This window comes from Anas platyrhynchos, chromosome 1 (assembly GCF_047663525.1).
Source record: "Anas platyrhynchos isolate ZD024472 breed Pekin duck chromosome 1, IASCAAS_PekinDuck_T2T, whole genome shotgun sequence".
In the NCBI taxonomy this organism is placed as follows: Eukaryota; Metazoa; Chordata; class Aves; order Anseriformes; family Anatidae; genus Anas; species Anas platyrhynchos.
In genome coordinates, this window is record NC_092587.1 from 144,358,289 (window position 1) to 144,379,623 (window position 21,335).

Here is a 21,335-nt window from a genome sequence, read left to right on the forward strand (position 1 = left end):
CCCTTACAACCCCATCCTTTCGTCCTCCTCCAGAGGACAGGATTTTGGTCTTCCAAGAAGAGCCCTGCCTATGTGGAGCTTTGGCGTGTTTTACAGGAGGAAAAATGCTGGTTTTAACCTTGTACCTTGAATTAATGCCAGCCCTCCAGTTTTGGGATTGCTTTAGCCTAGGGGAGGGCATGGCCGGTGTCCGAGATGCTTAACGATCTGCTTCAGTTGCTTTGGTTTGTGCCTGCATTTTGTTTACAAACCTGATGAGCCGAGTTGGGAAATGGAGAGATAACCAAGATAAGCGTGCTGTCTCAAACCTCCATGGAAGCCTGCTGTGGTTTCTTAGGCTGTAATTTCCCAGGCAGCAGAGCTGATCTCATAGCAGCTTCCTGCCACCAGAAAAGGAACGGGTTGCTCTTTCCCCTTCGCTCCCTGCTCATCTCCCCGCTGCTGCCAGCTGTGTGGTCTTCCCCTCTCCCTTGCGGCAGCCCTGGAATTCATCATTTGTCTCTGCAGAAAGTGGCAGAAAAGCTATCCAGGTTTGTTTGCTTTTGCTGGGCTGGCTTTCTGCTGCTTTCTCGAGTTTAATTAGCGGTGGAGAGGGCTGATGAAAACCAGAGTTGATCCAAAGAAAACAACGCGAGTCTGCCACTTGAGTCAGGAGAGGGAGAGAGGGACTGGAAAGGGGGAGGATGCTCTTCCCCTTCCATATCTTAGGGGGTCATACCTTCAGCAGTGGAGTTAACTGATGCTTGATGCCTGCACTGATCTGGGTATTAGTCACTAGGGACAAGTGCGCGATGTGTGAGATGTGATGTGGATTTGCAGGATATGGACGTGACAAACTATTTCAGATCATTTCTGCCTTTCCAAGGAACTGTGCAAACGTCAGGATATTCGTGACCATGAGGCGCAGTGAGTTCGACCTAGGTCACTGGCACACGAGCTGCGTTTTGCCATCTGGAGGCACTTTAGGACACGATGAGCAGCCAGTATGTCATAAAGTAGTCTGTAAATGAATCACAAGAGGTAACAACCACCACCTAAGCCGTATAAACCATCCTCTGTTGCACCATGAGGATTTTTCCTTCGCTTCAGGAGCCTGTCCCTGCTGTTGACTAGTTTACTGTACCCTGTTAGGGGTGTGAATTGCCTTGTGAATCCAAAATACGTAAGCTGGTTCTCCCTAGTGATAAGTCTTCAAGGTGTATTTTGCTGAGTCTCCTCTGAGCGGTAAATTAGATCTTGATTTCTCTGCTTCCTGCTCCAATGATTCTTTTAAAAATTTAATTCTATTTTTTTGCTCTGTTTTTATTTCATCTCTGAGCTTTGGATCTCCCTCTTTCCAGGGGTGTCTGTAGGAACAACTGGCAAAGTCAGCAGCAATGACTCACTTAGCAGCAACAACAGCTCTGCTGAGGCATAATAGGTTTGCTTCATTTAGTTCCCTTAAAGTAGGGCAACGTTCTCTCACTCTCTTTTTTATTTTTTTTCTTTTTTCTTTTTTTTTCTTTGCATTCCCTCGGTTGTTAAACTGAAAAACTAATTTAAAGGCATCTTCTCCTCAACGGAGGGTAGGAGGAAAATGACCTGGCATGGGATTTCATGTGACAGGGCAAGCAAGTGGCATGCTGAAGTGTTGATTATACCCTAGGGCTGCCTTTTAAAATCCACGTCCTCACAGAGCAGCTTATCCTTAGCTATGCTTGTCAGTGGGAAGGTACCTTGATAGCTAAGTAGAGATAGTGCTGCTGCTGTTACCTTTTGGCCTTATTTTTGTTGTCGATCTGCCCTTCGGTTCTTGTGATGCAGGACACCTTCTCTCGTAGCAAAGGGTTGTCTCTCCTGATGACCGAAAGCTGATCTTCCTCCAGCTTTGTGTACAGAAGGAATGAAGAAATGCTTCTGTTAGTACAAGGCCATTGCAAACAGCAGGGATGTATTGTGTGCGCCTAATTTGTGCTAGCACTGAGAGAACCTCTCTTTCACCATTGTGCTGGTGACCCAGTGAGAAAAGACCCTTTGCAATACTGTGGATTTGGCCCTAAAGCGCTTCCCTCTGATCACACCAACTGCATTTCATCAGTGTAAGCACAATTTCTATAATTATTTGCTGATCTATATTGGTCATCATTATCATTTGTGCCTACAGCAGTGTTCACAGATGCTCACCAGGATCTAGGATTGTGATGGGTGCTGTTCAGGAACATAACGGGACTCATCAGACTCCTCTGAAGTCAACGGGAGTCTTTGTGTTACCTTCAGCGGGCCTTTGGAGCATACTAATTCACTCTTCTCTTTTCCCTTTTTTTATCATACTGGATTTTGGGTGCCACCAAGATGTAGTGTGCCCTGTATAAACTCACTCATCCTGCTCTGGTAGTTCTGAATGGCTGATGTTCGAGTTGTGAGTCTACTGCTGGATGTACTGCGTCTGCCTCATGTGCTAGGGTTTGTACCCAAAGCAGGCCAGGTACTGTAGTATACTGCCAAACTGTAGTGTAAATGTCCCTAAAATTGGTGGATTAAATAATCCCATCAGGCTCTGAGTTACCCTGGGGAGAACGATTTAAGGAAGACAACTGCTTACTGGCAGGTTGCAGCCCTACAAGATTTTTTCCTTCTTTATAGAGCGCATTGGGAAGAAGCAGGATGAGAAAGAGATCAGGTCTCACTGCCAGGTAGCAGGACCTGAGGAACATGCCTAGGAGCAGTGGGTTCTTATTTTTCTATTTTGCCTTTTTTTTTTTTTTATTATTATTATTATTAACATGGGGACTACTGTTGTTGTTGGTGACTATGTACACATGCAATTTTCCACTTTCGGAGGAACTTTGTCAGTGTTATTTTTGCAGTTAATAGGAAAAAAAATATAACGACAGCGATTGCATCCACACCCTAATATAGCATATGATTTTATGCACGGGGAAGAAGTGAATTGTTTTGATAGTGAAAAGATTTTAAGGTGCCTGGGGATTATTATGTCACGCAGTGAGACGATAAACTATTTTAAGGAAATTAATTCTGAAGTCCTTACGTGGGCTCTGCTCCCGCTGCCTGCGGGGCACTGTGTCGTAAATTAAGCCTGGGACAGGGTTTAGCTGCATGTATTATTATTATTTTTTTAATTATTTTTTTTAATTGTTGTTATTTCCTTAGTTAATTAGGTAACAAATTTATTTTCCACTCTCATCTTTTAATAAAAATTTGCCTCTTGGGAGCAGTAAGCTTGTGAAGGATAACTGCCAGTCAAGGCTACCCATTGTTATTCCTTGTGCTTTGAATGTGTTAACATCCTATTAATCAGTTCTTTGCTCTGCGTGCATCGTGATGATTGGGCTATTCCTGTTACATGAGGAAAGAAAAAGAGATTTTTTTTTCATGATTGTGCAAAAGTATCTTTTAAGAGGGTACTCGAATGCTTTACTACTCGTCAGTCTGAAGCAGTTTGATGAAATCAGTAATCACAAAGACAAAATAATGTGTGTTTAATAGAGCTGGGAGCGTGCTACCCATGGATCCCCATAGTCCTGTTGCAGCAGTCACTGCAAGGAGATAAAAAATGGCCCTGAAATTTAGACCATCTGGTGGTCTCTTTGTTTGCATTGAGGGGAGACGTGAAGGTAAGGCTGCTGGTGCTCAGGGAGATATCCAGGACAAACCTTCAGCTTCCCGAACTTCAGATGGAGGTGGCTGCATGCTGCAGGGACACTCGTATCCACTGAGGGTTTTGCCGCTTGGATCTGCAACAGAACAGGAATGTTTACCCATATTTTTTTTTTGGTTGGAAATACCCTCGCATATCATTACAGGAAATCTTTTAATTGTCTTGTTCTGTTCTGCTAGCCAGTAGTAACACTACTAAACACATGATTCATTCTATCAGCAAAGCCAGACTTGCCCAGGAGGAGAGGAGGGGGAAATTAAAATGGTAAAGGCAGCTGCTGGAAAGCCTGCGGGAGATGCAGAGCGCTCTTTGTGTTGGGGAAACGTAAAAAAACATGCAGTCAGGTTACACTGGTGGTGATGTTATGATAAGGACTGTCTAGGAGAAGTTTTTGCTAGGCATCCGGCAGAAAAAAAATAAAATAAAAATAATAGTAAGAAAGCCCCAGGTATGCTGAGATGATCAGGGTCTTCCAGGGGGATGCAAATTCAGGATGCTGACGGAAAGAAGCAAGCAATATTGGAAAAGGATTTGTGTTGAAAGTGTTTGTGGATCTAATTTTAATGGAGTTGGGAGTTCAGTGGCACAATAAAAATATTAATCTCCAGCCTGACCCAGTTGATGTATCAGCCAGTGGAAATCAGCAGCGTGAGGAATAGCACGTGATAACTACGCACGCTGTGATATTCATGTACGGATATGCAATTTGTTTCAAACTTGAACAGCAAAAGGTGCTTTGAGAAACAAATTTCATTCCGTGGCGTTCATGCTGATGTGATTTCATTTTCTGGAAAGTGATATGATTGACTTCTCTCCTGTAAGGACAGGCACAAGTGTAAAAACTGAAAGCAGGTATTTTTTAAGCCCACCCTAATCTCTGTTGGGGCACTTCCATGGCGTTGTGGGGCTATTTTATATTAAATTCTACACAGGATGTTGCAGAGAGGAGACGTAACTCTGTTTTTTCCCCCAGCCTTTTCTTCCGTTAAGAAAATAAAATGATTCCGGCCGAAATTATTTGCTCTTGAGCACATGAAAAACACGCTGGTGCTTCCTGCTGGCTTCAGAAACCCTGGCACAAAGGTGCTGGGGCTCCAGCAGCTGGCATTCACCAGGGCGAGCTCGAATTTGTGCCAGATGTCGGCTCGGTGAAACTCGGGGCGCTGAGGAGCTCCTTGGCCGCTGCTCGACCCGGGCACAGTTCCCAAAAGCTGGGAAGTCGAGCAGCCGTGCTCATGGACCAGCAGGCCTCCCGAGGCTATCTCACGGAGAAGGAAGTGGAATTATTGATTTCGATGTCAGTTTGCTTAGAAAAAATATCTCGAGTTCAGGTCCCTGCCTCATCTCTAACTTTTTTCCACCTGCGAGTCAAATTAGGGGAACAATGCAGGGAAGGAAGGAAGGAAGATATTTTTATCCAGTTAATGAAACAGACCCGGTCTGGAAATAATGAAGTCCTATTTCTTCGTATTAAAGCTAATTACGTTGCGATACAATCTTCCTAAGGCAGCAATTCAGTTGAATCATCACCGATGGCACTCACGGCTTAGGGATTTTCGAAAGGGAGCAGTCCTGCGTTACAGGGCAGAGGACTGCCCAAATCTAATCATTTTTACATCTGAATTTGGTGAATGTCATTCAGATAATTTTAGATGGACACAAAAAAAGTGCAGCTATATTTGCAGGATGTTCTCAAAACGTGTCTCTTGTAACTTGCTGTTGATCACTAGCTTCCATAAATAGCAGTACTAAGAAGGAATAGGGATGAGCTGGAGCTTTTTGGGGCAAACTTATTATTTTGGGAAGGTCTCCTCTCTGTATCAAACAGCTGTACCTACCCTTTTCTTGTGCACTTCGTACTTTGCTTTGTCCCATTTTAGCTGAAGATATTTGCTGCCACACGGTAAAATCGGCTGGTAGGCTCGATGCATCTTGTACGAAATAAAGTACCACCGAGTCTGGGCTTTGGAGGAAAAAAAAATAGTAATAATAAAAAAGGGTGAGTAATATCAGGCCGAGCCTTCCTAAAGCAAAGCCCTGGAGACTTGTGGTATGTTTGCAGCCGGTCACGTGGAAGTTGTCATGGCATTTCTGCGAAGAACAAGAATGAATAGCTGGTGGTAGCTGTTCCAACAATGCATTTAGCGAACAGCAAACAGGGGCTGGACATCACAGCAGAGCGCTGCGAGGAGTATTGGATCGGTGCATCACACAGCTGACCCAGAGTACCTCGCTCGCCAGCCCTGCCTCCCCTTGTTTAGGGGAAGGCAGCAGTGTGAGCAGCTCGTAGTGCTTCGTACAGCACTGTACACGTGCGCAGGGCTGTGTAATGGGCTGTCTTTCCCGAGCTTTTAATTGAAAGGCATGCCTCAGGAAGGCGCTGAGCACACCCCAGCGCGAGGTGTCATCCCTTGTGCTGCAATGACTTGTGTGAAACATTATTTTCGTCGATAAATATGTGCCATGCAAAAGCCACAGCAGATGTTTCTGGTTTCTAATGGCCTTTTCTCCTTTATCCACGTGCTGTCTGACTGCTAACGAGTTGTGGAAAGCTCAAGCCGACTTGCCAAGGCCGGTCATTTACAGAGGTGACCACTGGCTATCACCTGAATTTCCCTCGTCGTTGGTTGTGTTCGGCAGGGGGCCAAGGGGGCAAAGATGTTTCCTCGGGCCCACACAGACCTGGAAAAGCTGCTTCTGCTCCTTCCAGCTCAGCTTGGCCTCCTCCCAAGCTGACCCGATGTCGTGGAGGTTTGGCTGGCAGGACCAAAACTCACACAGGTCTGCACCAGGATGGGCCATGGGCGGCGTATTTTAGCACGAGGCTCTTCGTGTCGGGCACTCTTACACACAGCAGTTCGTGTGGGTACAGGGGATGAGCAACACTTCTATCTCCTCACTATCCAGGGCAACTATCGCTGCGGTCAGGCCCAGTGCTCTCTCGAATCCTTATCTTGATGAAATGTGGGGTTTTGGTAGCGAGGCTAGGTTGGACACTCTTCTTAAGGCCGGTGTGAAATGGTGCTAAAACAACAGGAGCAGAGATGGCGTTAGAGCTTTGACACGTACTAATTTTGATCTGTAAAGCCAACACTTAATTTGCAGATGAATGATGGAAGGAGTTGAAGAGTGCGTTCTTCCAGCTGCCGGGGTTTTTGGTATTTTGTTGTTGAAGTAGCAGGAAGCCGTGAAGAATAAATACAGTAAAATAATAGTCGAGAGTTGAAATGCATCTCCTCAAACACGTAGAAAATCTAACGTTGTATTTCACCCTTGAGCAAGTAGAAATATTTAGGCCCTCGTTTGTTTTCAGGGCCTCAGCCTCTGTCTTTTAAATATTACCTGCCTAATGACCTGCTGTGGAGAGATGCGAAGAGCAGAGCCGTCAAGGGATTCTTTTGACTGATTTTGATGAATCCCTTAAAAAAAAATTAAGGAAAACTTAGCCCCTTATGTTGATGGCAGCATGGCCCACCGAGGAACTGGAATCACTGGAAATCGTTTCCCTGCTGCTTCTGCATTAAAGTTTGTGAGAGCAGGGAAGTGGCTTGAAGCTTCCTTGGTGGTTGCCTGCTCTCTCTCTCTGCCCTCAAGAGCTGTGGGCCGTGTACGTGTTCATTCAAACTTGGTTTTGGGTGGGGTTTTCTTGGTGGTTGTTTTTGTTGATGGTGGTTTTTGTTTTGTTTGGGGGTAAGGAAAGCAGAATATGGCATTTTCTGTCAGGGGATGATGCTGGAAGAAAGGATCAGCCATGCACTACCTCCCTCTCAAATGTCATGGTCTAAACATAGCTTCAGCCAACCTGAGGGGATTCTTCAGCATTTCAGTGCTTACTGAAAGCAGACTCATGAAGTCTCCTTACCAAACTGGTGGGCTGGACCTGTTATCTCTGCAAGATGAAGCAGATATTTGCCAGATGCTTCCTTTATTTGTGACCCTTTATGGAAGCTTTGAGCAGGAATTAATTTGGGGCTGGGAAAAGAAAAAAAAAAAGTTTGTTTCCCACTTATTGTCTGAGAAATTGAGAGGAGGGAAAGGGGGGTGGGAAGAGAGGAAGAGGAATGGAAAAACAGTGCTGTAATTAAAGGGAGTTTTAGTTATATATTTATAGGACATTGATAGACACATGCACGATGTTAAATCTTTTGGATGATGTTTGCTAAGATCCAGCACACTTTTCTGTCCTTCCGTCCGTCCTGTGGGAGGCTGGTGGGGGCAGATGTCAGTGTTAATCCTTGCTGATGTGTTGCTCCATATTTTAGGTTTTGCTAAATGCTGTTAGATACTGCTTATAGTCCTTCCTACTCCAACCATCTGACTGCTTTATGGGGGTTAAAACCAGTCAGTGGAGAAAATTAGGCAGTAATGATAATGTTATTAGGTGCTTGGGCACGAGTGTTATCTGGGAGAGTGCTTCTCTTCTTCTCTGTCATTCTCCACTCCATCCCACAGACCTGGATACCCTTCAGAAATCACTTGTATCCCAGTCTTCCTTTCTGATTCTCCTTCTTTGGCCCTGTAAATAACTGAAAGACACCCAGGGAAAGGCACTGTGTTCCCCTGAATGTGAGCATTATCTGAACACGAACCCTCGGCAGCCCTCTCCACATGAGCCAGGGAGGCAGGCGAGTCCTGCGGCGCTGCCTTTGGCTTTGCCCTCTGGCTTACTTGGACTCCTTGCTCTGGTTTTACTGGCACGGAGGCAGCGAGCTGCAAGCGCTCGGAGAAATACCTCATCCAGATCCAAACCCTCTCTGTTTTCTTTTTATTTATTTTTTTTTCGAGTGAGAGCAGATGTCTTGGACAGGCAGGTTTTGTTCCCCGTAAGGGTGCTGTGGGCCAGCCACACAACCTCGTGTTCAACTTAACCTGTCCCACTGGGTGCAAGAGGAACCTGCTCCCGGCTGTATTTTGCTGAGGGTATTTTGCTCTTTGGCATCCGTGTGTGCTTGATGAATGACCAGACCTTGCGTCTCAGGGCCTAAGCTGAGAGATATCACAGCTATTTCCAGCAGGTGGCAGATGATAATCGTGCTAGTAACCGAATCTGGGTACAAATGATGGGTTTTCCAGGCTGTTTACTCAGATATTGACTTAAATATACACGTTGTATAGTGGCTACAAATGTGTTTCCAACATCAATAAAACGAGATTGCATAATTGGAGTGGATTGGTAGTTACCCGTGATAATATGTAATTAAATACTTGGGAATCAAGCGTGGCATGATTTTATTTTTTTTTTTAATTCCGCTTTGATTTTTTTTTCTTATCTCCCAGATCAGAGGAACTGCTTCTCTTCCAAAAACCTCCACATAACCATCTGGCTAATTGCGTTGCGTGGTGTAAAGATTATCTTTGCTCATGCCCTGCGATGGGAGAGAGCTCCTCTGCGCAGCCAGGCCTGGATAATTAGCTCGGAAAGGATCACATGCTAGAAACGAGGTGCCAAATTGTGCTGCGTTGGCTTTTTTAGGCAACACCTAACTGATGGGGTTCCCTGCTCCGACGGCCCTACTGACAGAGCGAGGTATGTTTTGGCTTAGCAGCCCCTAACGAGGACCGGATTTTGCTCCTCTTGCCCTTGTTGGAAGTTACTCACGCACATGAGTAATCCCGGGGAGCTGAATGGGAACTATTCACCCAGGAGAGCCCGCCCGGCGTTGACTTCAATGGGATTTTTGACCGAATGGAGGATGACAGGATCTGTTAAAAGCTCAGGGCTGCCTGTGGGACAGCTGCCTTACTCACGGCGCTGGCCCTGCGTAAATTAGGCAGGGTTTCTCCCAGGCCGTATAAACTTCACAGCATCCATCGTGTGTCTTGTACCACAAAACTGGGGCATATCTGGGCAGAGGAGGGTTTGTTTTATGGCTGTTTTTAGGTAGATGCTGGCAGTATAATCCCCATAGCTTCCCTCTAGGCACTGTACAACCCCCTGGGGTCCATAGGATGGGGCTAAGAGCTCTCCTTACAGCCCCCTTGGAAGAGATGCTGCCGGTGACGCTAAATTAAGGGAGCTTGAAGCTTTGCCTGGGAACTGGAGAATGAGGATAAAGTCCCGTGTTGTCAAGCTAATCCTCATAAAGAAGAGAGAAGACTGCAGATGAGTCAATGACATGTAAACAGAGGAGATATGGACGGGATGATTACGGCTGCCAATATGCAGCGACTTGTGAAATGCGAGCATTTATGTCCCTGTTTGCATAACCACATATTTATTGTAAACAGCAGCACCCACTATTAAAATAACAAAAAAAAAAAAACAACAACAAAAAACAAAAACAGGAAGTCCCATTGCTGCTCAGTTTTTGTTTTGTTTTGTTTATTTCTCAAGATTATTTGCTGCTTTTGCTTAGAGGAGTTGCACGAGGAGCTGATGTGGGAGAGATGAGAATGGCTGCCTCCGTACCCAGCTGCAGTAAAATTCACCACATTTCATTTTTGTGCAGAATCACTGTTTTTTGGTTGGTTGTTTTCCTGTAAGGTTTTAATGCAATTTTATTACATTATCATCTTTTATGGAAAAAGACAAGGATTTGTTCCCTAATAGGAAAGCAACGTTTATGGGCTCAAATAAAGCAGATAGGAGCCAGAACACAATGCCTCCACCAGCTGAACTCGGAGGTATTTCATGTTGGTAAACCTCATCAGGATCCTGAATGTTCTGTGCTGGCCGGCTGCAGTGACTTGGATTTTTACATGGTCACAGTTTTTAAAAGGACACCAGGCTGACAGATTTTTAGAAGTGATGAATGAGAATTAGAAGAGCAAAGTGTTCTTTTTTATAAAAAAAAAAAAGAAGTGATTAAAAACCATACATCATGAAAACGAGTTGTATTGTCTCAGCTATTGTAACAACCAGTTCTCACTGGTCCCTTTTTCCTGTAATTAAAGCCATTTTCTTTCCCCTTTCTGGCCTCTTCCTGGCCCAGTGTTCCAGCAACAAGCAGCCAAAATGTGAGATTTTTTGTAAAGGCGAGCAGTAGGAAGAGCAGGTAGACCTGCTTGTCTTTCAGCACCCATTTCCAGGGACCATCGTGGAGATCTTTGCTTTCTTTACATGTAGTAGCTGCAGCGCAAAGCCCAGTTTCCCTGCTTCTGATGCACAGGTCTATTTTTATCCCATATATGCCCATATAAATCCCATATGCGTGTGCATGGCAGGCACAGAGCTCGGTAACAGCTGGTAGTTTCCCCATTTCCCATGTTTCTCCTTCAATTAAACTTTGTCACTTCCGTATGTTGGTGAAATCCGTGTTTTCCCATGTCAGTGTGGCTGACTCCCTTGCTAATTAAAACTCTGTCATCAGCCTCTTCCTTTCCTTCTTTCATTTAGCGTAATGGCCAAAGCATTTCTCTTTGCCACACTGATCATGCAGGCTATTTCTTTCCTCTTTCTTCATTCCTCCATGGTTAAGTCAGATGCAAACTCCTAATCTGTAGAGACACCCGTAATCACAGGCTGATTCTTAATTTCCTACTTTCGTGGGTTCATTATATTGCTGCTGTTCCTGAAGCATGGGGGAAGGACTGCAGCACTTTCCCAACCAGTCAGCTCTAGATTTTTTAAATCATTAGTTATTTATTTATTTTTACTTTTCTTCTGGAGCCAGGCAGCTGTAGGTCATACCTTATATTCCCCTATGTTCCACATATTCACACTTCTCTAAAGACCAGTATCTTGGTAGTATATTATTATTAAGAGGTCTTGACAAAAAGGCTAAAAAATCAATTTTAATGCATTATTATCAGATTACTCTGATCTAATATTGTCACTGCTCAACATAACCAAGTTTAAAACCATACACAGTGAATATCTGCTGTAGAAGACAACTTCTTTGCCACTGCCATTTATTAGTTGTTTAATCCCTGCTATTTTCTGGTTGTTGTTTTGTTGTTGGTTTGGTTTGTTTTGGTTTGGTTTTCTGATAGGATTCTGGAGATGTAGGACTTCACTGCAAATAGCAAGGCAACAAAAGGATGTTCTTTGGAAAAAAGTCAACATGATGTTCAGTGTCATTGACGTGGTCAGTAGGATTTTAGGAATTACTAGAAAAGGGAAAAAGGCCAAAGAAATGAAGAATCATCACGCCATTCCATCCACTGGTGGCATCCCCCTGTCTGAATGCTACTTATGTTTCTTGTTCTCGGCACCTTAAAGAAGGATAACTGTAGGGACAGAGGTAGAAGATGATCAGAAGCTTCTGTACAAGACAAATAACGAGACTTTCAGGTCAGAGAAAAAGAAAAGCTCTCTCAAGAGCTGCTAAGGTCAATATGCAGAAATAACCTTAGATGAAGAAATGGCTCATCTATAGGTTACCAAAATCCAGGTGGCAGGCTGGCCATCTCTTGTGAAGAGCCTGACAAAATGGAGCCCTGTGCAGAGGGGCCATGGTTTCCCCAGCTAAAAGTGCCTGCCATGTTGGCAATGTGTTAGTCTTTGAGATGATTTTTTTTTTCCAGATTAACATGATTTGTAGTTCCATAGCATAATGCAGCATAATACACTTCACATAAGCAAGGGAGTTGCCACTGTTGCCACTTCATTTATGGGAAAATGAACTGCACATAAATTTCCCTAAGATTGTTTAGCAACTCAGGGGCATAATTGAGAGTAGATTCATGAAGTTTCCATTAGCCTCTCTATTAATTGTGCACTTTATTTTCTCTCTATCTCCAGAGCATCTTTTCCTTTAAAAGAAAACGTCCCTGATGTGGTTTTGTTTTTTTGTTTGTGTTAATGCCCCATTCCTTTTTTTGGTTTTGTCTTGTTTTGAATGAAAGTTTGGTAATGCAGGTGCTAAGGGCTGAGCCTTTTGCTTTCGAGTGCTCATGATAAGAAGAACCTACAAAAATGTTAAGAAGCTGTAATACCACATAAATATAGGTAGCAGCTCTGTGGTACCCAGAGGATAATAGGTTCATATTTTGTTAGTTTCTTGCGTAATGCAAAAGGAGATTAGAAAGCTTCTTATATTCTGTTTCCTCCCGAGAGAAAGCTATCATGAAGATCAAGAGAGGAAATGATTTCCTTGCCTGGCACAAATGAGTCACAGAAAATGACCTTCTTTGTAGTCTAATTTAGACCCAAGAATCCTCTGAAGAGCTGATAATATAAACCCATATGGCTTGGATGAAGAAAAGTTGGAAGAGATATAGTCATTAACAGACTCATCCACATCTGAAAAAGCAGCATTTCGCTTTGCCTGGATTTTTTGATCAGGCTGCTAGCAGCTGCAAACCTCATGTTGCACGCACATGTTATCTGTAATACGCAGATACACATGTGATATGCTGGTGTGGAGGTTTTATTTCAACAAAGGAGATATTGACAAAGGAATGCACATTCTTTGGCTGCTTCTTTCATGCATTTACTGTCTTTAAAAAATACATATTCATGCAGTTTTGAAACATTGAGTTCATTTATGTTGTTGGACTACACCGCATGTAGGTTTGGAGGCAGATGTTTGTTACTGCGGAAGCGAAAAGCTGTTTAGCCTTCTGTCAAGAAAACAGAGAGAACAGAAAATAAACTAACACCCTGGTACACAGAAGCACTGTCAAAGAGCTTCAGGAAAAAAAAAAAAAAGGGGCTGGTAGGAAACCAGAAATGGAGCTGGACAGCACAGTGAGCTGTAAGTTACAACAATCTGTAGATTCTCATGTGGAGAAGCTGAATTATTCTGTAGTGAAGAGTGTAAGAAGGTGCCAGCCTATTTATTTTTATATACTTTCTCTATTTCTTTTTTATTACCAGGGTGGGTTTTTCTGTAGGTATCTTGATGGTTTCTTCTATGCTGAAGTGCAGAAGTTGGTGGTGCTTGACTCTTACAGAAAAAAGCTGTCTCTTGTTTAATTTTGCCACAGCCTCCCTGGCCATATCCTCGCTCTTGGTAAAGCAAGGCCATCCTGAAAAACAGCCTTTGCACCACCCCTACAGGGAGCCTGGAAGCGTAGCCTCGGGTAAGCACCCAGCCCTAAAGCTGCCCAACGTGCCGCCGTGACCCAGACACACCTCTGGATTGGGGTGCTTTCCTTGCAGGCTGCTTAGGGGCATGAGCAAGGCATTTCAAAGTGTCATGGCTGAGGGGCCTCTTGCTTTTCATAATAAATAAATGGGAGTCATGACAGGCTGTGTTTCTTTTTTACCAATGGCTGTGGTACACCACACACCCTCGTAAGCACCACTGCTAGCAAAGAGAGTTGCGAGCAACACCTAAGGTTGGGTGTGAGGGGGGCAAGCATCACCCTAGGCAATAGCATGAATTTATCCTGGGTCAAAATTTACGAGTTCTGACTGTAAATTCGGGTGGGAAATCTCCATATTGTCTGGTTTTGTGAAGATAGAACAAGTGGGTTATAAGTAGATGGATAATTTTCTTTGCTGAACATAAAGGAGAGAGGAGTGCCATGGCTATCTGAGAAGAGCACAACTGCAAATTGGGATGGATAGGCCATCTGCTGAGAGTAACTCCTACAGCAGCAAATGCTGGGAACAGAATTGATTTTTTTTTAATGACTATTTTGGGGTCAACTTTCTGCAGATGAAAAAAGCTTTGACTGGAAAATGAGGTCAATTGAAGTCTTTATGTACCAAAGGCAAGTACAGCAATCAAAGAGCAGTAAAATACTTTATCTGGGGTGCCTCTAATATTTAGAGCAAGGAAACAGGTTTCTCCCCGATCTTGCTGGGGAAGATTTATCAGTTCCCAGTATCAGCATGTAGAAGAAGGTTTTTTTTTTTTTTTGTTTGTTTGTTTTGTTTGTTTTTGTTTTTTTTTTGATTACTGAATCACCACAGATACAAAGACAGCTCTTCTCTTCTCTTCTCTTCTCTTCTCTTCTCTTCTCTTCTCTTCTCTTCTCTTCTCTTCTCTTCTCTTCTCTTCTCTTCTCTTCTCTTCTCTTCTCTTCTCTTCTCTTCTCTTCTCTTCTCTTCTCTTCTCTTCTCTTCTCTTCTCTTCTCTTCTCTTCTCTTCTCTTCTCTTTCTTTCTTTCTTTCTTTCTTTCTTTCTTTCTTTCTTTCTTTTTTAAAGAGGTCTGTGAGCTTGACTGGAGTCCACTTATGGGAATCCTGACAATAGGGAAAGCAAATCCACTTGCTTATAGCCAAAATATTTATTTCTGCTTGTGTACAGCATTGTGCATAAGAGTTGTTTGCTCTTCTACAGTGAGGCGGCTCTGGGCCCACATTTATTTTGTGCAAACATGTTTGTGGTGTGTGCATGTGTGGTGAAGGAGCAAAGGCAGCAACTGCTGTGTATCCCCTTTAATCTGTGAGCATGTAGCAAGTGTTAAAACAGGCCTGTAAAACATGCATTTTCTAAAAATGTTTGCTTGCTGCATCCAGCATCTGAGAGGCAAGAACAGGATGGGCAGTGAGTGTCCTTGTTAAAGTGTGAGTTATCTGATCAGAGCACTCGCAGCTCCTCTTCGGGCTGTGGCTTGCGTTGCCTCCTGTCCAGCTGGAAGGTGAGACAGAAATAGGGGAGGTAGAAGGATGGTGACAGGTGAAATTGGGATTAAAATGGGAAAATGCTAGAGAGAGCTGAGGGTATCCCAGGGGGATACAAAGGACCAGCAGGCAGAGGAGCTCAGGCATTGCAGTGGGCTGGAAGCATTTGGGGGAACACAATATATGGGGTAGGTAAGACTGGGATAATGTAACGGAGGGCACAGCAGGCACTGGGCATAGTGCAGCTGGGAGGAGGGAGTTACGGCAGGGATGTTGGCAAGTGGCAAGCCTGTGCTTTATTACATCCCTTCAGAGCCTGGTGCTATGAGAATATTGTAGCCGAATGATCGCTGTGCAGCCAGCAAGCGCAGCTCCTGCAGATAAGTCACAGCTCCCCTGTCTAGCTGCGAGCTGCAAAACCCACATGCCTCAGGCTTTCCTATAAGCCGACCCCACGGATGCTGTGTGTATATTCCTAGCACACAAGGCGTATACTCTTAATATCTGTGGCGTTGCCCTTGGTCTGCTTGCCGCTCTCTCCTGCAATTCACAGGGCAGGCACTTTGTGGCGGGTTTACTCGTGTGTGCTTGGCTTTTATTTCAAATTTTTGTGCTTCCCTGCAGGCTGGAGAAGCAGCTTTTGGCTGTGCCTCTCCGCTGGGCGAGGCGAGGGGGAGAGGGCTGAGGGGGACATGTCTGAGGGGACTGAGGGCTGAGGGGACTGAGGGCTGAGGGGAGCCCGCTGCCCCCTGGCGGCGGCGGGCTGAGCGGCAGGCGGCGGGCCAATGAGCGGCGCCGCCCGCCGGCCGCTGGCCAATGAGGAGGCGCCGTCGGGGCGGGGGGCGGGCGCTGGCGGCGGGCGCCGCGCTGCGCTGCGCTCGGCTCCGTTGGGCTCCGCTCGGCTCCGCTGCCGGCCCCGCGCTGCCCGCAGCTGCCCCGGGGAGCGGGAGCGGGAGCAGCAGGAGGAGGAGGAGGAGGAGGAGGAGGAGGAAGAGCAGCACCATGGCGGTGGAGGAAGAGGGGCTGCGGGTCTTCCAGAGCGTCAGGATTAAAATCGGTGAGGTGCCGGGCGGAGGGGGGGGAGAGGCAGCGGCTGCGGGGCACATCCCGAAAGCGGGACGAAGGGGGGGGGGGGGGGGTGTTAGGGTTGTGTTTTCTTTTTTTCGGGGAAAAAATGAAAAAATAATAAAAAAATAAAAATAATAAAAAAATATGAATAAATGAATAAATAAAAATAAATGATAGAAATGAAAAACGAAAAAATAAAAATGAAAAATGGAAAAAATGAAAAAATAAAAAATACAAAAATAAATAAAAAATAAAATTAAAATTAAAAAATTAAAATTAAATAAAAAAAATAAAAGTAAGGATCCCGGCTGCAGCCGCTGTGCTGCGGCAGGGGGCAGCAGGCGGCGCGGGCAGGGCGCCCCAGCGCTTTTTGGGGTGCCCCCTGACCCCATAGGCGTTGCCCCAGCCGGGTGCTCTCCTTGCACGGAGCTGCAGGTGCAGGCAGGTGGTTCTGCTGTCCCCTGGTGTCCCCAGGGCTGCTGGGCTGCATTTTGAGGTCTCAGGGGAGTGATATCAACCATCACCTCCGCGCTGCCCCGCGCCCAGCGGTGCTGCTCGCAGCCCTGCTCGAGGTCTCCTGCGCTGCCTCCTGTCCCATTTCTGGTTTCTTTTGTGCCTTGCGGTGCAAAGAGAAAAGCAGTGCCCGTCCTAAGGACCGCGCTCTTCAGGTGTCTGCTCGAAATTGATTGATTTCGGCTTCCCCCAGCCCAAACCGTTGTCCTCTCCTCTTTTTTCCCCTGAACTGAAAATTATTTTGACCGGAATTCCTCGCGCATAAACAAAACAATGTGTCATGTAAGACTAAACAAACACTTCCTATAAGATTGCCGCTTTGAGGAAGTGTGCGGCGCTGATATTTCCATGAGTCAGTGCTTCAAAACCTGAGAGGAAACAACACGGGGCTCCGTGCCTGGCCGCTGGCTGGGAAAACTACAAAGGGAGCGCTTCTGCCTGACAACATGACCGGGGGTGTGCTGCTCACAGTGTTTAGTAAACACACACTGTGCTTAATTGCGCCTTTTTTCTCCATAAATGGCATCGGCTGGTAAGCTCGCAGCTGAAAAAGTGAAGGCTCACGTTAAGCGTTTTTTCTTCGGAAGGCTGCATCCTGCCTGGCTTTCTGGCAGGTTGCACTTCGTGCATTGATTTGCACTTGGACAGCTGAAGAAACTGCTCATTAGGAGGCTCTAAGACTGTGCTTCTAGCTGTAGCTAGGCTTGCTTTGTGGGTTTAACTCTCCCATAGCTTTGCAAGAATCTGTGGGGCAGGAGGATGCTGCACTTGGCGGGGCTGAGGGAGCCCCCAGTTGCTGAGTGTGACTCCTTTGCTCATCTTGGAGGTCACAGTGGTCCCCTGATGCTGCACGAGTGCTCACAGCAGGTTAAGATGTTCACCAGCTGGTAAAGCTCCTTGGAAAGGGCCACGAAGGGACCTCGGTGGTTGCAGGTGTTGAGGTCACAGTCTGAAATGAGGGACTTTGGGCAGCCAAGTCTCTCAGTAGTGCTGCATGTGATCAGAGACACAAAGCTGTAAATTTTTTGTGGTGAAGGTTGGTTGCTACCAGTCTGGTGCTGCATCCATAACTTACCCCTTTTCAAAGAATAAAACCAAAAATCTAATTTTCGTTGTGCTGGTCCTGGTGACTATAGGACTGTTTGGGTTGTGAGGATTGTTTGTCCGTAGGCTGCGCTGCCTCTTTGGCTCTCAGTTTTGCTGTGCCTTCTTGGCTAATTCATAGAGAGCTGTGTAGTTCAAGGCGTTGTGAAAGGCATTAAGCTTTTCTGTGGGAAGCTGAGAGTCTTAGGTGAAATCAGGCAACGGGTATTTGCTTAAGTGCTCGTGTACTAGTCCTTAAGCAGATTGATTGCCAGGAGAGAAAGTAGTTATTGCCCTTCCACCATTAAACTTGGACAGAACAAATGTTTGGGAGGATTGCCTCTGCATTTCTGTGAGGGTCAGGAGGGGCTCTCTCATCTCTAAAAAAACTTCAGCCCTCCCTCGGTCTAATAATTCTAAGGTTGATGGGGGAAATCCGTTTTGCCTTGAGAAGACGGCCTTCTTAACGTTGGCTGTTGGGATTTAGTGCCTTGTCTGAAGTGGTTACCCATGGGAGTAAGTAACTGCAACTAAACGTGCTCGCTGCATAATGCTGTAAAAGGATTTATCCCCATTTAAATGGGGCATAAGGCTGTTGCACGGGTATTTTTAGCATAACTGAGTTTTCCACCTCGTGTCTTTCTATATATAGACAAATATCATGGTAAACAATTATCTAGGAAATGTAAAATCTTCCTTATTAAGGTGGCAGTGATCTTCTAGTGTTTCAAAGTTAGTGGACCAACAAGTAAAGAAAGAAGAAAAGTGACTTGCATCTCACCCTGAATATATTTGCGACTTCTCGAGCTTGTTTCTGCACCTTAAGAAGGTAACAAGTACAGCTTCAGCTGATGCTGTGTAGGTAAAACGAAGTGGCAACTTGCACTATTATTCATTGTAATGCTAAAATCTATTTAAGGCTCCAGTCTGGCACCCTCCACAGTGGAGGGTGTGGAATAGTAAAGCGGTGGTAAAAAATCTGCATAACCTATTTCAGCTCAGCAGAGGTTGGTAGCTGTTGTGTTGTGTAGCTGAGTGTGGAGACCAAAGGACAGTTTCTCCAAGGAAGAGGAAGAAACCCAGGCAGCAGTGGAAAATAGTTCAGTGAACTTGGGTCTTGAAGAAATGCAGGATGCTTGCATTTGGGGCTGCCAACCTGACATGACATTTTCCACGAATTAATCATTTTTTACTCAAAGGAAAGTTTAAATATGGAATCACGAAATCATTCAGGTTGGAAAGCCCTCCAAGATCACCTGGTCCTACCACCCCCCTACCACCAGTGTCACCACTAACCCATGTCCCCAAGCACCACGTCCATCCCTTCCTTGCACACCCCCAGGGACGGTGACACCACCACCTCCCTGGGCAACCCGTCCCAGTGCCTGACTGCTCTTCCTGAGCAGAAATGGCTCCTCATTGCCAACCTGAAGGCAGTGACTCAGCTTTTGGAGTGGGTAGAGGTAAATTCTCATGTGTGAAACCATTAAACATATGCTCAGAGCCTCTGATACCAGGAAGCGAACTTTTGTGTGTTTTTTTTTTTCCTTCTTCTGGAATTAATACATTTGAAGAAAAAAAAAAAGTGCTTTCTAATCTCGGCCATGAGAACGAATAGTGTTTTCTTGTCTTCTGGTGGAGGTGATTATCTGCTGGTCAAAGTACCAAATGCTCTTACATCAGGACCTTATATAAGTGCTGGATATTTTAGCTTCGCCGTTTCCCAGCAAACGCTCTTGAAAACTTTCAACTGCATTGAAACATTCTCCATTTTCTTAAAAAAAAAAAGGCTGAAAATGCATTCTTTATTCCTTAAATTTACTAAATCATTGGGTCCTGTGTTTGTGGGTCTCTGTTCCTCCTGATGCTGACCTCCCTGGGTCCCGTGAGTGTCCCTGGGGCTGTCCTGACACGGGTGGGTGCCCCAGACTCAGCTCCTGGACATCTTCACCTGGGTTGGTTTATGGCTCCTGGTTAGGGAAGGCTCTCCGTGCAGACACTGAAAAGGGTTTTCAGCCTCCAGCAAGATCAGAAAATACAACGTTAAAACAAAAAGCTTCTAAAATATCATTGGTTTTGTACAGCAGGTGAAAACTCTTAGAGCAGATGGGCACTGTAGAGTTCAAATGGACCTCCAGAGGGAATCCTCTGTCTTTTCTCCATCCATGACCGATGAGGGACCTGTGGATGTCCATTGTAGAAGTATAAATTCTGTTTGAATTCTGTTTGAAGTTTTCTTACACTTGTGTGAGAGCCGAATTCAGTCTCTGAGTAGCTCACGGAGCAGTTTGTCTCTTGGGGAGGAGCGGGAGGATGAGGCGAAATCCACTTCGGGTTGTTAAAGGGTACTTAATGCCTTTAATTTTGCGACAATTCCATTGTGGGTACATCCTCTGCAAACTGGTGGTTGGAGAATGAGTCTCAGGCTTTTTGTGTGTGAGAGGAAGAAGCCTGGACCCTTCCAGTACCGGGGATTTATCCCTCGTGGGGTTGAATCAAGGGGAAGGTTGTGAGGTGGTTGGAGGTAGTAACAGGTTATGTTTTATTAAACCTGGAAGCTGCTTGCACGTTCTGGATTTTAAAACATTTACTAAAACCTACACAGTGTCTTTGGCTTCTCCAGCCTAGTGGACTGGTGACCGAATTTAGGGTCCGACTAAAAGCTTTGTTTGGGAATAAAACCAAAACAAATCCAGCTTCCTTCCTCCCCCTTCCTAGCGTCTACCAGGGGAAAGCAACTTCCCTGAAACTTCAGATGTTGTTTTCCTCCTATAGAAGAACTTCTCTGGGTGAAAGTTGTGCAAAACGAAATGTGAATCTTTAAAATTACTAAGAGCTGGTTTTTTTGTTTTTTTTTTTTATTTCCCCCTATTTTCATTTCTCGAATTTGTCATGGATCATTGCCAAGTGTTAAATACTTCATGGATTTAGTGGAGAGTGTGAGGGCTTGGAGTGTTCCTTTTATTTCTTCCCCCTTTTTCTCTCTGAAAGGGCAAAAAAAAGCGTAGTGTATCTGGATTTTCGAGGTCTTCCAAGGAAAGAACAAAAATGTTGAAGACTTATAGAGTGCCCTTACTTGCTCTCCTTCTGGGTTTGATCAGGACTGCTGCTCTTCAGATTTACCTCCTGGACCTCAGATGTCTTCCTTAACCTTTTTCTTTCTGGCTAGAGACTCGGCATTTGCTGCTTGTTGCCTCTCCCATGGGGAGCACTGGGGCACGATGCAGATCCCTTTGGTAGCCCAACAACTGGGCCTTGCTCTTCCCTACTTGCTGGGGTCTGTATCCATGTGTCTGCATCACCAATATCCCAAAAGGATTCGTAGGATGCAAGAGGGAATTTTGGCCGTGCCAAAGGGGAGGAAGGTTCGTGTATGCGTGAGTACCTGGTGGGTTTGAGCAGGTAGCACCCACTGCAATGTTCAGTGTGTGCCAGTGGACAAATACTGGATAAAACTTCTCATTTTAGCCACGTGCGACGTATTTGTAAAAATCCTGGAAGTTCATTTGGGAAGAAGAAGTATTTTTGCCATCACGGGAGGAGGGGGGCTCTTCT

General features: G+C 45.2%; 1 protein-coding gene across 3 annotated transcripts in view; it reads left to right on the plus strand.

Annotated features, from left to right (window-relative positions):
• Positions 1-21,335, plus strand: part of RASA3 (RAS p21 protein activator 3) — a 141,154-nt gene that overhangs the window by 20,856 nt on the left and 98,963 nt on the right. The window contains exon 1 of one of the 3 annotated variants that reach the window (XM_027444691.3): positions 15,941-16,173. The exons of the other annotated variants lie outside the window; for them this stretch is intronic. Within the exon in view, the coding sequence (XP_027300492.1) occupies positions 16,119-16,173 (55 nt within the window). The 5' untranslated portion in view covers positions 15,941-16,118. Of the gene's footprint in view, positions 1-15,940; positions 16,174-21,335 lie in introns of those variants that run through there. 3 annotated transcript variants of the gene reach the window in all.